The 16,591-nt window shown below is 39.0% G+C and overlaps 1 protein-coding gene across 5 annotated transcripts in view; it reads left to right on the plus strand.

Annotated features, from left to right (window-relative positions):
- Positions 1-16,591, plus strand: part of ppfia2 (PTPRF interacting protein alpha 2) — a gene marked incomplete at both ends in the record, with an annotated part of 150,434 nt that overhangs the window by 69,656 nt on the left and 64,187 nt on the right. For all 5 annotated transcript variants that reach the window (XM_083885936.1, XM_083885935.1, XM_083885937.1 and 2 more), the window contains 3 exons: positions 12,727-12,828; positions 13,934-14,098; positions 15,677-15,751. In XM_083885936.1, the coding sequence (XP_083742062.1) occupies positions 12,727-12,828; positions 13,934-14,098; positions 15,677-15,751 (342 nt within the window). The remainder of the gene's footprint in view (positions 1-12,726; positions 12,829-13,933; positions 14,099-15,676; positions 15,752-16,591) is intronic.

Here is a 16,591-nt window from a genome sequence, read left to right on the forward strand (position 1 = left end):
TTTCTCTCAAAATGAGTTAGAATCATTGAAAAAATTTGATTTTCTTTGAAAAATGAGGAAATCTTTTTTTTTTTTGCTCTCTAAATTAAATTTTTTTCGAAATTTAATTTTTTTTTTCTCCAAAAATCTGAAAAATTTGTTTTTTTCTGAAAAATTTGTTTTTTTCTGAAAAATTTGTTTTTTTCTGAAAAATTTGTTTTTTTCTAAAAAAAATTTTTTTTTCTCAAAATGTAATTTTGGCACCAACTTCAGTACATATTTTGTATCTGCACTTAATATGAAGTTTCTGCAGCTTTTCAGTCATAAATGTGTTCTGCAGTCGTCTGTGCTCTCTCCTCTCTCTCCTCTCTCAGCTCTCTCTATCGTCTATAGATCTTTGATGAAATGCCTCGGTTCATCAGCACTAATTCATTGTGAAACAGCACCAGAGGCTGTTTGACACAAACAGAGCAAAGATCTGATTGTGTGTGTTCACCAGCATCACTGTGTACACACTCGTCCCTGGAGGTAAACGACGTCTGGCTGATTCAGTCACAGGTTGTTTCAGCTGCTGCTCGCTGTGTGAAAACCGGGTTTATCCTGATCGACCTTTAAAAGACCAGCGTGGACGATAGTTTGGCAGCGAGAGGCGATCGCTCTTCTGTTTCTGAGTCCTCACTGCGGGGGAAGCGCCGCAGATATCATCTCCTTCCACGTCTGCGTATTATTCCCGTAGTCGTGTGTGTAGTAGAAACTCTCCAGAGAAGACGAGGCTGAGGGAAGACGATAACGCTGCGCGACAGGAGTGAAGTAAAGAAAAAGAAGCTTTGTATCACATGGTTTTTGTCACGATGACCTTAAAGGCTTCAGGCCTCCGAGGCACGAGGCCACTGATTCGTCCGATTACCATGACGACGCGTACTGTAGTCAGGTCTTTGTGGAGATACAAGCAAAGTGTGTCACACATACAATATATTTTTGTTGTGTTTTCCATTAAAAGTCAGACTTTTATTCATCAAGAGTTGCAAAATGAATAGAAAATATAGTCAAGATATTGACAAGATTAGAAATAATGATTTTTATTCAAAATAAATCGGTTTTCAGCCGTGCTAACATCATCGCACAAGGGTTTTCAGGGGTTTTCTAATCATCCAATAGCCTTCTAACGCCATGAGTAAACACTGGAAATGGGCCTCTATACACCTGTGTACACATTCCATTAAAAAGCAGACGTTTGCAGCTAGAAAAGTCGTTTACGAGTGTATTTATGATTAATTTAATGTTATATTCATTGAAAAAAGTGGTTTTCCTTCAAAAATAACGACATTTTTTTTTTAATTCTCAAAATTTCAGTTTTTTTCTCAAAATGACTTAGATCCATTGAGAAAAGTGTTTTTCCTTTGAAAAATCAGGAAATCTTTTTTAAAAAATTAAATTTTTTGAAAAAAAAGTGTTTTTTCACAAAATTAAAAATATATAAAAAAAATCTCAAATGTTTTATTTCTTTCTCAAAATGGGTTGTATTCATTGAATGAAAGCGTTTTTCCTTAGAAAAAAAAAGGACATTAAAAAAAAAAAAAATTATAAAAAAAAAAAATTTCTGATAAAAAAAAATTCAGAAAAATTACTTTTTCTGAAAATTTATTTTTTTCTCAAAAGTTATTTTTTTCTCAAAATGTATTTTTTTCATTGAAAAAGTATTTTTCTTTGAAAAATCAGGAACAATTTTACTTTTTTTTTCTCAAAATTTAAATTTTTTCCAAAACATTTTTTCCCCTCAAAATTCAAAAAAATATATCTCACTTTTTTTTCTTAACATTTTAATTTAAGGGTTAGGGTTTCAATTTAAGATTGAGTTATATTCATTGAATATAAAAGTGCTTTTCCTTCAAAATTAAGGACATTTCTCAGTGAGCCCAAACTTTTAAACAGTAGTGAACATTTGTGGATGATTTACTCGACCATGTTGAGTCATAACAAAGGTCCTTGTTACTCAGTCCTCTGTTGCTCATTTGGTAAAAAGAGTTCTGGAAAATCCAATCAAGGTTTTGTTTTGTCTCTGCTTTTCATTCATAAAGAAGAAGAACAATCATTCAGGGAGCCATAAAAAAAGCTATTTTTGGACGATTGGTCCCAAAATCTCTAAACGCCACCGTTGCTTTTGTTTGTGTCTACAACAAATATGCAACGTTTCTTCATTCTGTGTCATTATTACAGCACCACATACAGGCCGGGCAGAGGTACTACAGTGTTTATGGAAAAATCATTAGGGGGCAAAGTTTCTATGTGATTGTTTGAATCGCACCAAACTTGTGTTTATTCGTAGCTAAATGATTGAAAACATGAACCCGACTAACTCGTGCGTGTAATTGATTAAATAATTATTCATTGAACAAGAAATTAACAGCGTTCTGGTAATTGTTTAATCGGTCGGAGAGCTTGTTTTTTTTTTCTTGATTGCAGCAGCTAAAAAGTTCATTTATGCTCCTGTGTTTGAGTAAACTCAATGTTTTTGCTTCTGAAATGGTTCGGTGACGTTTTATGTAAGTGCTTTTATAATCGCGATCATCTGTCTTTAGCTATGCTAACTTTTTTACTGGCAAAACTCAACATGACGTGTACGTTGTACGACATTTTTATCTCTCGTGGAAACGTCTTTGGAGGAGAAGCCGTCGTCTTGTAGTGGTTTCACAACACAACAAATTTAGATGGATGATAGCCACTTCCGGGTTGGCATGACGAGTTAGCGGTGAAACTTCGCCTCTGTATCTTGTTGTTGTTGTGAAACCACCACAAGACTACGGCTTCTCCTCTGCAGACGTTTCCAACGCAAAGAGAGCGGAGCAACAACGTCTTGGTTGATTAGCGAAAAGAAATGCTACGTTACTTCTGTTTATAAAATATGGCGACTTGTGGCTAATGATGGAAGCGATTAGGACAACGTGAATGTCCTCCAAGAGAAGGTCAAGCAGGTCTGTTTTTAAACGATCGTGTTAAGCCAAATTTTGTCTGCCACAGAAAACTCGTGTTTTTCTCAAAAAAAAAAATTTCTCAAAATGAGTTAGATTCATTTTTAAAAAAGTGTTTTTCTTTGAAAAATCTGGATTTTTTTTTTAATTCTCAAAATTAAAAATTTTCCGAAAGACTTTTTTTTTCCAAAAAAAATTTTTTTTTAATTTCTTTCAAAGAAAATTTTTTTTTCTCAAAATGAGTTTGATTTATTTGAAAAATCAGGAAAAAAAATGTAATTCTCAAAATTTTAATTTTTCCGAAAAACATTTTTTTTTTTAATAAAAAAAAAATCGCACTTTTCCTTTAACATTTTAATTACTTTCTCAATATGAGTTATATTCATTGGAAAAAAAGGTGCTTTTCCTTAAGGATATTTTTGCAGACGTATCCAACACAAAGAGAGCGGAGTCTGTTTTTAAACGATCGTGTTGAGCCAAATCTCTTCAGCCCCAGAAGACGAAGAAGTGTGTTTTTATTTGGGTGGACGAACACCTTTTAAGTCAATAATCCGTGAAGCATAAACGAAAAAGGCCACCTCCATCCTTTGTTCAACGCGCCGCCGAGACGGTAATTGTTAATTTATGCCGTTTTTGATATTTACAACGCCGTTAAACCTTAACGCCGTGTTCAGGACGTGTAAGTGGACGCTGAGACGTGGCCGTAAAGCGGCGTCAGAGATGATGTGCGATCGCCTTCCTCAAAGGTTCGGTCAGACATTTTCGCTCAGTCCAAATGTTAACGGGCGATTCCTGAGAGACTCGGAGGCTGTTAAAGACTTTTTATGTCTCTGGATTTCTTGGATGAGGTTCAGGTTCAGGCCGGTGCGCTCAGAAACTCCCAGAGGTCACTTTTTTCTCAGCCGTCCATGAAAACGCCGAGACCTCAAGGTTTTCATTCAACGTCCAAATGAACAATTGAGAGATTTGACTCCGTTTTTCTCTTGGATTTTCTTGATCAAACTGACTAATCTCAGAGAAACCGGACTTCAGACGCTGATGCTCCTCTGATGCACAGAGGCTGTTTTTTGTTTTATCGGAGCAGCCGCCGCTACAAAAGCCAACGCTGCCTCTGATCTTTTTGCGATTCCCACCCTCTTGTCTGATGAATTTGACCAAACGTGGCGTCCTGCCCGCTCTGAATCGCTCACTCCGTTATCAGCAGAGTTTCCTCGCTCAGCGACTCTAATCTCCAAGGAGTTCATTCATCTAACGCCGCTATAGTTTGCTTTAATGTCCGTTTCCACGATCCACCATTTATTCTTTCTTTTTTTAAGCGATTGGTCATTTCGTACCGCGTAATCACGCAAGAAAATAGTAGATTTACCTCAAGCAGTGGCAGGAAATTGGGTAATTGTGTGCATGGTGGTTCCTTTTGTGACACAAGATTCTTATTTGCAGAATGTAGTGGCTGCGATTTGAAAAGAATTGGTTTTTATTCAAGTAAATAATAACCTGAAGCAGGGAGATGAAGACAAGTTTGGTTTAATGATCTGAGATAAAAAAATAAACAGGATTCTGAGATTAAAGTCAGAAGTCCGAGAGAGAAAAAAAAGGCAGAATTCTGACATTTTTAATCTCTGACTTTGATTTCAGAATCCTGACTTAAATATCAGAATTCTGACTTTAATCTTAGAATTCTGTCTTTTGGAATCTTGGAATTCTGACTTTTGGAATCTTGGAATTCTGACTTTTTTAATCTCGGAATTCTGGCTTTTTTAATCTTGGAATTCTGTCTTTTTGTCTCTGACTTTTTTTTTTCAGAATTCAGACATTAATCTTGGAATTCTGACTTTTTTAATCTCGGAATTCTGTTTTTTTAAATCTTGGAATTCTGTCTGTTGTAATCTTGGAATTCTGACTTTTTTAATCTCAGAATTCTATCTGTTGTAATCTTGGAATTCTGACTTTTTAAATCTCGGAATTCTGTCTTTTTCAATCTTGGAAGTCTGTCTTTTTGTCTCTGACATTTTTTTCAGAATTCAGACATTAATCTTGGAATTCTGTTTTTTTTTCATCTCTGACTTTTTATAAATCTGAATTCAGTCTTTTAATCTTGGAATTCTGACTTTTTTAAATCTCAGAAATCTGACTTTATTCTCGGAATTCTGTCTTTTGGTCTCTGACATTTTTTTCAGAATTCAGACATTAATCTTGGAATTCTGTTTTTTTTTCATCTCTGACTTTTTATAAATCTGAATTCAGTCTTTTAATCTTGGAATTCTGACTTTTTTAAATCTCAGAAATCTGACTTTATTCTCGGAATTCTGTCTTTTGGTCTCTGACTTTTTTTGGCCAGAATTCAGACTTTAATCTTGTGAAGCAACTTTTTGCATGAACGTTCTCGGAATGTTACCTTGAAGTTCCCTGAAGGTTTGCTCTTGGGTTGACCTTAAAGTATGTGTTAGGTGTAAGGATATGAGTTTCCATAGCAACAAAGGTGCTACTCGACAGCACTAAGGTACATTAAAGTGTCCCATCTTTCTCTGCAGACGAATAAAACAATAATTAATATCGCTAGCCATTATTTAGTGTAGGAGAACAAATGCAAACTCCATGCAAGAATGCTGGTTTAGGGGGCCCTTGACCCTTGAGCCCTTGGGTCGTCTGGCTCCAAAGGCAAGAGCGCTAACCGCTACGCCAACCAACCGTGTGGCCAGTGAACAAATCTGGCACTGGAGCAGTGGAACCCAGTGGGAACCCGGGGAGTAATGGGGGTATTTGGGTGTCTGGTTTAGGGGGAACTTGTCCCTTGATTGAAGGCCTTCTGGTTACCATCCTAATTTCTTTCCTCTTGACCTCGGTATGTTATGAAATGTTCGTTATTTCAAAGAGAGACAAATGCTAATATTTTTTTAACGCACTTTGAGGCTTACGAAGGACGGGTTACGACCAAAATACTTGTATTGTTAGTTATATTTTACTATTTGTTCATGCATTTTATGATGTAGCTAAATAATGTCGTGGTTTGTCATTGAAGAGTCCTGCGCTACATCTTTAATTTCCGTTGGATTTTGGAGGTCAGATGTTGTAGCCTGGAGCTAACGTTGTGAGCTATGGTGCATGTGTGTGTGTGTGTGTGTGTGTGTGTGTCCTCATACCTGAGTTCAAAGGGATCAAAATTAGTTATTAACCACTGGACGGGCAGTAAATTGTCAGGCTGTAATTTCCACCCCTTGGATTTATGACTTGGCCTCAGGGGGGCCTTCACAGCACAGGGGCGACCCCTCTTTTCTCTGCGGCTAAAGGTTATGGTAAATCACACCCGTGCCCCCCCCCCCTCCAACGCCCTCACACTTTCTCGTACACGTTATCGATTCACACACAAACATCGTCACGACTGACCTTTCATTTCCGCCCCTTTGATTTTAATCTGCTGTACGTAATCCAGTCTCGTCCAAAGCCATAGTCTGACTAAGACTCAGACAAAACGGACTACTTGTAGGTCAGTTTATTGCACAGTGTACGTCTGACTCTGCCTCCACGGGTGGCGCTGTATCGCTCTATGAACTCATCTCCTACTTCTTGATGCATGCACGGAACTCCTAGTCTGACTAAGCATATAAATGCAGTATTCGGACTATATAATAATAACTATAACGGACTATTGGACAACGTATTATCCAGGTATCTAACATACCTGGATAATACGATGTCCAATATTGTCTTAGTCTGACTAAAGTCGGACTTTTAGCATGCATGGAAATCCTAGTCCGACTAAGCCTATACATGCTGGAGTAATCGGACTATTGGACATCGTATTATCCAGGTATGTTAGTCCGACTAAGACACGCTCGATTTTAGTCGGTTCACGTGACATTAATAAAACTGAATTATTGTCTTAGTCTGACTAAAGTCGGACTTTTAGCCTGCACGGAACTCCTAGTCTGACTAAGCGTATACATGCAGGAGTAATCGAACTATTGGACATCGTATTATCCAGGTATGTTAGTCCAACTAAGACACACTCGATTGTAATCGGTTCACGTGACATTAATAAAACTCCATTATTGTCTTAGTCTGACTAAAGTCGGACTTTTAGTATGCACGGAACTCCTAGTCCGACTAAGCCTATACATGCAGGAGTAATCAGACTATTGGACATCGTATTATCCAGGTTTCTAACATACCTGGATAATACGATGTCCAATAGTCCGGTTACTCTGACTAAGAAACGCTCCATTTTAGTCGGACTAATGTGTTCACGTGACATTAACAAAACTGAATTATTATCTTAGTCTGACTAAAGTCGGACTTTTAGCATGTACGGAACTCCAAGTCTGACTAAGCCTATACATGCTGGAGTAATCGGACTATTGGACATCGTATCATCCAGGTATGTTAGTCCGACTAAGACAAGCTCGATTTTAGTCGGACTAACGTGTTCACGTGACATAAATAAAACAGAATTATTGTCTTAGTCTGACTAAAGTCGGACTTTTAGCATGCACGGAACTCCTAGTCCGACTAAGCCTATACATGCAGGAGTAATCAGACTATTGGACATCGTATTATCCAGGTTTCTAACATACCTGGATAATACGATGTCCAATAGTCCGGTTACTCTGACTAAGAAACGCTCCATTTTAGTCGGACTAATGTGTTCACGTGACATTAACAAAACTGAATTATTATCTTAGTCTGACTAAAGTCGGACTTTTAGCATGTACGGAACTCCAAGTCTGACTAAGCCTATACATGCTGGAGTAATCGGACTATTGGACATCGTATCATCCAGGTATGTTAGTCCGACTAAGACAAGCTCGATTTTAGTCGGACTAACGTGTTCACGTGACATAAATAAAACAGAATTATTGTCTTAGTCTGACTAAAGTCGGACTTTTAGCATGCACGGAACTCCTAGTCCGACTAAGCCTATACATGCAGGAGTAATCGGACTATCGGACATCGTATTATCCAGGTATGTTAGTCCGACTAAGACACGCTCGATTTTAGTCGGACTAACGTGTTCACGTGACATTAATAAAACTGAATTATTGTCTTAGTCTGACTAAAGTCTGACTTTTGGCTTGTATTGTAAACAGTCACATGACCAGTGGAGCTAAAGTTTGTTTAAAGTTTAATGCTAACATTTCAAATGTTCTTTTAAATGTACGCTTAGCTCATATTAATGTAACGTACCCAACGCACTGACCCGATGTCCTGCTTTTCTTTTGTCTCTGCGGCTCATTTATAAAACCATTTGTCCAGTTTTCAAGCGAAGGGAAAATCAATGTATTTATTCAACCAGTGCTTTCTTTTGTTCCCCTTTACTGGCTCGTTTTAAGCTAACGGCTAATCGTGGATGATTAATTCCTGCGGAACCCCTCTCCCTCTGGGACGTACCATTAGATTTTATAGGGATTTTTTTTTTTTTTTTTTTTTCAGAGGACACGTTCAAAGAGATGTTAAATCAGAGAGGCGTGTTGTCGACGCAATAAAAATCCAATGGACTGTAGCTGCAGAGAGAAGCCAGTTTCCTCTTCGACGAATCAAAGGACGACGTCCTTGAAAAGTCGTACGAGTGTCGTAGCGACACACGTTAGCTCGTTTGTTTCGCCGTGATGGAGAAGAGATGTTCGCCACAGCGTAGATAACCTTATGAATATTTAAAGCTGAGCGGAGACTCGGTGCATTTGTCCAGAGTCTCTGGATAAATGCAGCTTTGTCAGCACAAAATCGGCCAAGAATGTGCAGTGGTCTGGTCCTGAGAGGCCTGTGGTGTTTTTGTTTATGTGTGCACTTCACACATAATGTGGCTTCTGACTTTCTATTATCAATAAGTTCAGAAGAATCAGTCTTTAAAAACGTGTCTTTTCTGGGTCAAAATGCTTATTTTAACCATAAAAGAGCCAGAAAATTAACAATTTTTCCACAATAACTTTCAAAATCTGAGTTAAAGTCGTGTTTCAACAATTTAAAATGAAGAAAAACAACGTTTTATTGAGAAAAACAACATAAACACCAGATTGAAACTTGAAATTTTCAATGGCAGAAAGACAGTGTCACCTAACCTAAAAACCCTCAGCACCCGTCACAAAAACGGCTCGACTGGAGAAGAAAAATAAAGACCAAACATTTGTAGATGTTTTTAAATATTTAAATATTTGAAGCCTGAGAGGAAGTCGAAGACAGAGAAGTGAAGCAGGGAGATGAAGACAAGTTTGGTTTAATGATCTGAGATAAAAAACAGGATTCTGAGATTAAAGTCAGAAGCCCGGGAGAGAAAAAAAGGCAGAATTCTGACATTTTTAATCTCTGACATTTTTTTGTCAGAATTCTGACTTTAATCTTGGAATTCTGTCTTTTGGAATTCTGACTTTCTAAATCTCGGAATTCTCTCGGAATTTTTTTTTTTTGGCCAGAATTCAGTCTTTAATCTTGGAATTCTGACTTTTTTAAAACTCAGAAAGCTGACTTTATTCTCAGAATTTTGTCTGTTGTAATCTCGGAATTTTGTCTTTGATCTTGGAATTCTGACTTTTGTAAACTCCGAATTCTGTCTTTTTTAATCTCGGAATTCTGACTTTAATCTCAGAATTCTGTCTGTTGCAATCTTGGAATTCTGTCTATTTGTCTCTGACAAATAGACAGAATTCAGCCAGAATTTTTGCCAGAATTCAGACATTAATCTTGGAATTCTGACTTTTTAAAATCTCTTTTAAATATTTGATAAACAGTGATATATTTACATCGTGGGACAGAAGGAGGACGATGAATAAATGATGAGGCGTGAATTCCTTGTGTCGATTAATCTGAGAGAGAGAGAGAGAGAGAGAGAGAGAGAGAGAGAGAGAGAGAGAGAGAGAGAGAGAGAGAGAGAGAGCGACGCTGCACTGGATTATTACAGTGATCAGATTTACACACTGATGTCAGATCAGTGTGTGTGAAGGAGATGAAAACATCACACTGTGACACACTGACACACTCATGTTGTCTTCACTGTCACTGTAAGAAGCTGCAGGCGCCACATGTGGATTATTTACAATCTGTAGCATCAGTTATAGTGTGAGTGTTGAGAGGCCAAATTAGGGATTAGGAAGTTTATGTTGAAAATAAATAAACGTTCACAGAGAACTGAAAGTGTTTCTGCTCTAAGATTAAAAAAAATTGTGAAAAAAAGACGAAATTCTGGGATTAAAATCTGAATTCTGGGATTAAAATCTGAATTATGGGATTAAAATCTGAATTATGGGATTAAAACCGGAATTATGGGATTAAAATCTGAATTCTGGGATTAAAATCTTAATTCTGACTAAAGGGAAAAATTCTGATATTTAAAAAAATCAGAGTTCAGAGATGTAAGTCATAATTCTGAGATTAAAGTCTGTATTCTGGGATTTAAAAAATCAAGAATTCCTAGATTAAAGTTAGGATTATGAGATTAAAGTCTGAATTCTGGATTAGAAAAAAAGTCATAATTCTTAGATCAAAGTCACAATTCCGAGGTTAAAGTCAAGATTCTCTGAAAAAAAAAAAAAATCAGAGTTCTGAGATTAAAAAAATCACAATTCTGAGATTAAAGTCTGAATCCTGACTCTCTGTCATTTTGTAGGGAGTTTAGATTCTTATGCCTGATGCTGAGATTCAGTTGCTGCTTTTTATTTAAATTTTTTAAAGTCTATGCTCAGTAATCTGGCAGTAGAGTGGATTATTTTCTTTCCTATAACCCGATATTTTAAGATATTTCAATCATAATCTGCTCACACAGCGTTTGAAGCAGAAACACTTCAGTCTTCAGCCCAACACGCTGATTTGGTTTTTTGTTTTTTCTAGTCGATCAGTGATTAGAACGTCGTCATCGTCGTTAACCGCACTCTCGAGCTTTTGTTAATATAATTCACAGCTGCAGCAGCAGCTGGTGACACCGTGTGTGTGTGTGTGTGTGTGGGTGTGTGTTTGTGTGTGTGTGGGTGTGGGTGTGTTTTTTTTCCAAGTATCGCAGTTATATATGAATATTTTGCCCATAACACAAAACACTGCTTTTAGCTGCACGGATGTTAGCAGAGAGCTAATCTAGCACTTTCAGGCTAAACTAAGCTAAGCTAATGAAGCTCTAGCTTCGTGTGAAATACACAGATTTTTGCTGATTTTTGGGATTCTGGGATTAAAATCTGAATTTGGCGATTCAAATTGGAATTCTGGCATTACAATGTGAATTCTGAAATTTAAATTAGATTTATGGGAGTACAATCTGAATTCTGACCCAAAAAAAGTCAAAATTCTGAGATTAAAAAAAATCAGAGTTCTGAGATTAAATTTAGAATTCTGAAATTAAAGTCTGAATTCTGACAAAAAAAAATTTTCATTGTGGCCATAATATTTGTGAGAGATCACCACAGTGTAGACAATGATTCGGAAACACTGCTTTTAGCTGCGTGTACGTTAGCAGAGAGCTAAACTAGCGCTTTCAGGCTAAGCTAATGAAGCTCCAGCTTCGTGTTTGACTTAAACACAGATTTGTTGTTGTAGAATGAATCTTCTAGGTTTGGAAAGAAAGACAGAGTTCAAGTTTGACTTAGTTGTTTAATCAAGAAATGCTAAAAAATAAGTAAATAAATAAATAAAAATGCTATTACAGAATGTATTAGCTAATTACCTCGAGAGGATTTGGTTGATGTTGCCTGTCTGAACATGCTCTTTGATGTTTTTAAATCATTACACTGTGTGTGCGTGTGTGTGTGTGTGTGTGTGCTGTGTTTGCCTCGGAATAAAAGTTAATTAAAACGGCGTCAACATGCTATGCTAGTGCGAGACGGCGGCGCTCGCCAAAATCATCATCGTCCACTTTCTTTTTTTCCAGAGTCGTGACGCAGCGAGAGTTTAACGACCCAGATTTACAGAAGAGAAATTATGATGAAATTAGTAATTTCTGCTTTTCTGCATTTCTACTTGTGTATTAGAGATTAGGACGTTGCTAGCTTAGAGTGCAGCTGATATCTTAGCTGATGACGTTGCTAACTTGTGTTTCAGTTGATTAGCTAGCTATTGGTTTAGCTGATAGTTAGCTTTGCTAACTTTGGTTGCAGTAAATAGAGTTGCTATTGGCATTGGGGCTAATGGTGCAGCTAATTTTCATTGTAGCTAATAAAGCAGCTGTCTGTATTGCTATCTTGTGTCACATGCTACATGCTACAGCTAGCTGTGGATCGCAGCAGATTTAACAGAGACCTCAGCTTCTGTTGTTTACAGTTCACAGAGCGCAGATCTGAGATCTTTGATCACAGACGGTAAATCCACTCTTTGTAGCTGAGGATTTGTCGCTCTCGTGAGATCAATAAGGAAAATAAAACAGGAAGATGTCGTCGTCGTCGTCGTCGTCTCCGTCAGATCCGTGGAGTTATTATTGTCCTTCGTCTCCTGAAGGACAAAGTCCTGAACAGGCTCTTGAATATCAATGTGTTTTTGTGTATAATCGTATCGTAATCTTCTCATTTCTTAATCACTTCAGACACAAAAGGTCAAACGACAACAAAGACTCATAGTGTTAGAGTTATCGCTGCAGAATTGATCGTTTTTTCAAATTTAAATTGCACTTTAATGCAAAAACAGTGTTTTTAAAATCTCTATTTCAATGTCAGACATTGTTTACCTGTTTCACGTTGTGTTATAAATGTATTTACAGTTGAGCGGTCGATATTTGTGATGCTATATGAAGCATTGACCGGTCGCGAGTCATTAGCGATGCTAACCCGTCTTGTTTTTCCTTCCTTCTCTTTCGTTTCTTGCCGTTGTTCAGGAGTTCGCGGCGCTGACCAAGGAACTCAACGCCTGCCGGGAGCAGCTGCTGGAGAAGGAGGAGGAGATCTCGGAGCTCAAAGCCGAGAGGAACAACACCAGGGTGAGAGCGCTAACGTCAACGAAGCTAATTTACAACAAAGATAATTCACTTTTAGGTTCAAATCGGGAGTCCTGCGACCGATAGCTAGCATGAAACGACGCATCAATTAGCTCAACACAGTCAAGTACAGCCGAGGAGGAACAGTAAAGTGACGTTACCTGCTTGTGTTTTAGCTAATGACGTCGCTAACTCATGTTTCAGTTGATTAACTAGCTATTGGTTTAGCTGGTACTTAGCTTTGCTAACTTTGGTTGCAGTAACTTGAGTAGCTATTGACATCGCTAACTTGAGTTGTAGCTAATGGATGGGGCTAATTTTCGTTGCAGCTAATAAAGTAGCTGTCGATATTGCTATGTTGAGTCACAGTTAATGACCGCTAACTTTTGACATTGCCAAAGTGTGTTGCCACTAATAATGCAGCTAATGACATAGCTAATTAGGTTGCAGTTAATAAAGTAGCTAATGACAATGCTAATTTGAATTTCAGCCGACGATTCAGCTGATGAAATTGCCCACTTGGGTCGCAGCTAATAATATAGCTCATTTAGATTGCAGCTGATCATGTAGCTGTGATGTCGTTGCTAACATTGGTCGCGGTGAATAGAGTAGCGGTTGACATTGCTAAACTTGTGTCGCTGCAAATGAAATTGCTGCTTTGCTAAATTGTGCTGCAGATAATGACATAGCTAATATTGATTGCGGTTAATAAAGTAGCTAAATTGTGTTGCAGGTGATTACCCAGCAATTAGCATTCCTAACTTTAGTTTCAGCTAATATGACATTGCTAATTTGGAATTCAGCTGATGACATTGCTTCGTTGTGTCGCAGCTAATGATATAGCTTACTTCAGGATTGCAGCTGATCATGTAGCGGTTGACAATGCTAACTTGTGTTGCTGCTCATGAAAATTGCTGATTAGCTAAATTGTGCTGCAGATAATGACTTAGCCAATTTGGATCGCAGCTGATGGTTTAGCTGTTGACATTGCTAACTTGCATCGCAGCTAATGTTGTAACTAGTCTGGGTTGCAGCTGTGCTAATTTGGTTTCCTCCTCCTCTTCCTCCTCCTCCTCCTCCTCCTCTTGCTCCTCCTCCTCCTCCTCAGCTGCTCCTGGAACATCTTGAGTGTCTGGTGTCTCGTCACGAGCGGTCTCTCCGCATGACGGTGGTGAAGCGTCAGGCTCAGTCTCCGTCAGGTGTGTCCAGTGAGGTCGAGGTCCTCAAAGCTCTCAAGTCCTTGTTCGAACACCACAAAGCCCTCGATGAGAAGGTGAGTCTCCTAGAAATAAGGGTTCTTCTACGAGGGCTGAGGTTCTACCTGGAACCATTTGCTTGCGTAAAACCCTTTTCCTGCAGAAAGGGTTTTTCAAGGGTTCCTGGTAACACCAATGGTTCCAGTAAGAACCGTTTTGATCCAGAGAACCCTTTAAAACCCCTTTTCTGAATAAAGGGTTCTTGATGGAACCCTTTATCAAAAGGGTTCTCCTATGAGGACAAGCCGAAGAACCTTACATGGTTCGACTTAGCACTTTTATTTGGGTTTGAGTCGCAGCTAATGATATAGCTAAATTCAGGATTGCAGCTGATCATGTAGCGGTTGACAATGCTAACTTGTGTTGCTGCTCATGAAATTTGCTGATTAGCTGAATTGTGTTGCAGATAATGACTTAGCCAATTTGGCTGTTGACATTGCTAACTTGCATCGCAGCTAATGTTGTAGCTAATTTGCGTTGCTGCTCTGCTAATTTGGTTTCAACAAATAAAGTAGCACTTTTCATCGCGAACTTGCGTTGACAACATTTAGGGCTGAAAAGATTATGCGAATAATCGATTATTAATCGAACACTAAATTGGTTAATTCAAGATGTTACGAGAAATGTGTTCTTCTTCTTCTTCTTCTTTTTTGGAGTTGACAGACTGGACGCACCTTCTTTGGCGTTATTCTGCCCCCTACAGTCTGAAGACGTATCTGCATTTAAGGGGTGTCCCATTTCTAGTTCTTGATAACACTAATGGTTCCAGTAAGAACCGTTTTGATCCATTCACTTAGCGCTTTTATTTCTAAGAGTGTACGTGAGCGTTGTGATTCTTAGGATCGGGTTTATCGCTCGTTAGCACGATATTAGCAAGATATTAGCAAAGTTACTGTGTATTTGGGGAAAGTTGTACGTTGCTGAGTCACGTTTGGGCCGTTTGTTTCCTCTCGTTTGGAGTTTGTTTTGCTAGTTTGTATCTGTTGCGGCAGTTGGAGAATGACGTCTTTGACATGACTCAGCAAAAATGCGTTGCGTGAAAAATATCGCCATCGTATCGGGGACACCAAAAAGTAAATAATAAATAAATAAAAATCAACTAAAGCTTTTTAAGAATATTTGTTACACTGTTATGTAAGAATGGCGCTAATAGTGGTTAAGCCACTTAACCACTATTAGCTAACATATAGGCTAACATGAAGTTGCCTACTTGTGTTTTAGCTAACGACGTCGCTAACTCAGAGTGCAGCTGATATCTTGGCTGATGACGTCGCTAACTTGTGTTTAACTAGCTGTCGATAGTTAGCTTTGCTAACTTTGGTTGCAGTAAATAGAGTAGCTATCGACATCGCTAACTTGAATTGGAGCTTATGGTGCTGCTAATTTTCATGTTAACCTTGTTGCGTTACAGATTGCACGTTCAAAACGACAAACACCGTCTTACACGGCGCCCCCTTCAGACAGTATTAATGCATTTTAGGGAGCGGACATTTTTGTCGCTAATCTTAGATGTTTCACTGGTTGTATCGCTAAACATCGACACTTTAGTGTTATTTTTTTAAGTCACGTTTGTCGTTTTTAACCTTTTCGTCCAGGTACGAGAGAGACTACGGGTGTCACTGGAGAGGGTGTCCGTCCTGGAGGAGGAGCTTACGGCAGCCAATCAGGAGGTAAGACGCCGCGTCTACCACGAAACAACGCGGCGACCTGGCATTTAAAGGCTGTAAAGACGGAAAGTAAACGGACATCTCACATATCCTAAATGCCGCCGCCGCCGCCGCTGCGATCACTTAATCACACGTGACTGCGGGAGGTCAAAGGTCGCTGATTTCATCGGCCGTGATCGCGTTCCGTCCAAACCCTCGCGGGGTTTCCAGAGCTTCGTTTCCGAATCAGTTAGCGCTCAGCTGGCCGCCGGCAGAGTCGAGGTTTAACTACCTCTGTTTCTGCCGCCGCTGCTGCTGCTGCAGCCTCATCACTCATCTGCTGCTCGGCTCTGTCAGTTGAGCCGTTAGCCGTTTTTACGACAGCGCCGGCGCTCGATCGTCTCTGCAACCTTGGCTCGGATCTGTCAGACGCTTGAGTTTTTTTTTTTTTTTTTTTTTAAAACAACCAGAGTGAGCTGTCCTGTCACGTCTGAAGATCTGCGAAGACACACTCAAACACACCGTTTCCCCCACTCGTCTGTTACGCTCTGTCGTTAAAAAAAAAAAACACTCTGTCCGATGGAACCTCTCCACAAACCTCTTCCTCCTCCTCTTCCTCCTCCTCTTCCTCCTCTTCCTCCTCCTCACTGCTGTGTCACACTGGCTCGTCTGACAGGCTGTGAAGTTCCAGCCCGAGGGGTTTTTTTGTGCGTGTTTTTCTCTCGGCTGAAACGAGGCCGTCTGCAGCAACAGAGCTGCTCTGTCACTTCTGCTGAGGTCTGAGATGGAGGAGGAGGAGGAGGAGGAAGAGTGACCATCTACAAACACTTCCTTCTTCGTTTGTCTTAGAATACGTCCGCATAC

This window comes from Microchirus variegatus (genome assembly GCF_963457635.1).
Source record: "Microchirus variegatus genome assembly, chromosome: 2".
Lineage (NCBI taxonomy): Eukaryota > Metazoa > Chordata > Actinopteri > Pleuronectiformes > Soleidae > Microchirus > Microchirus variegatus.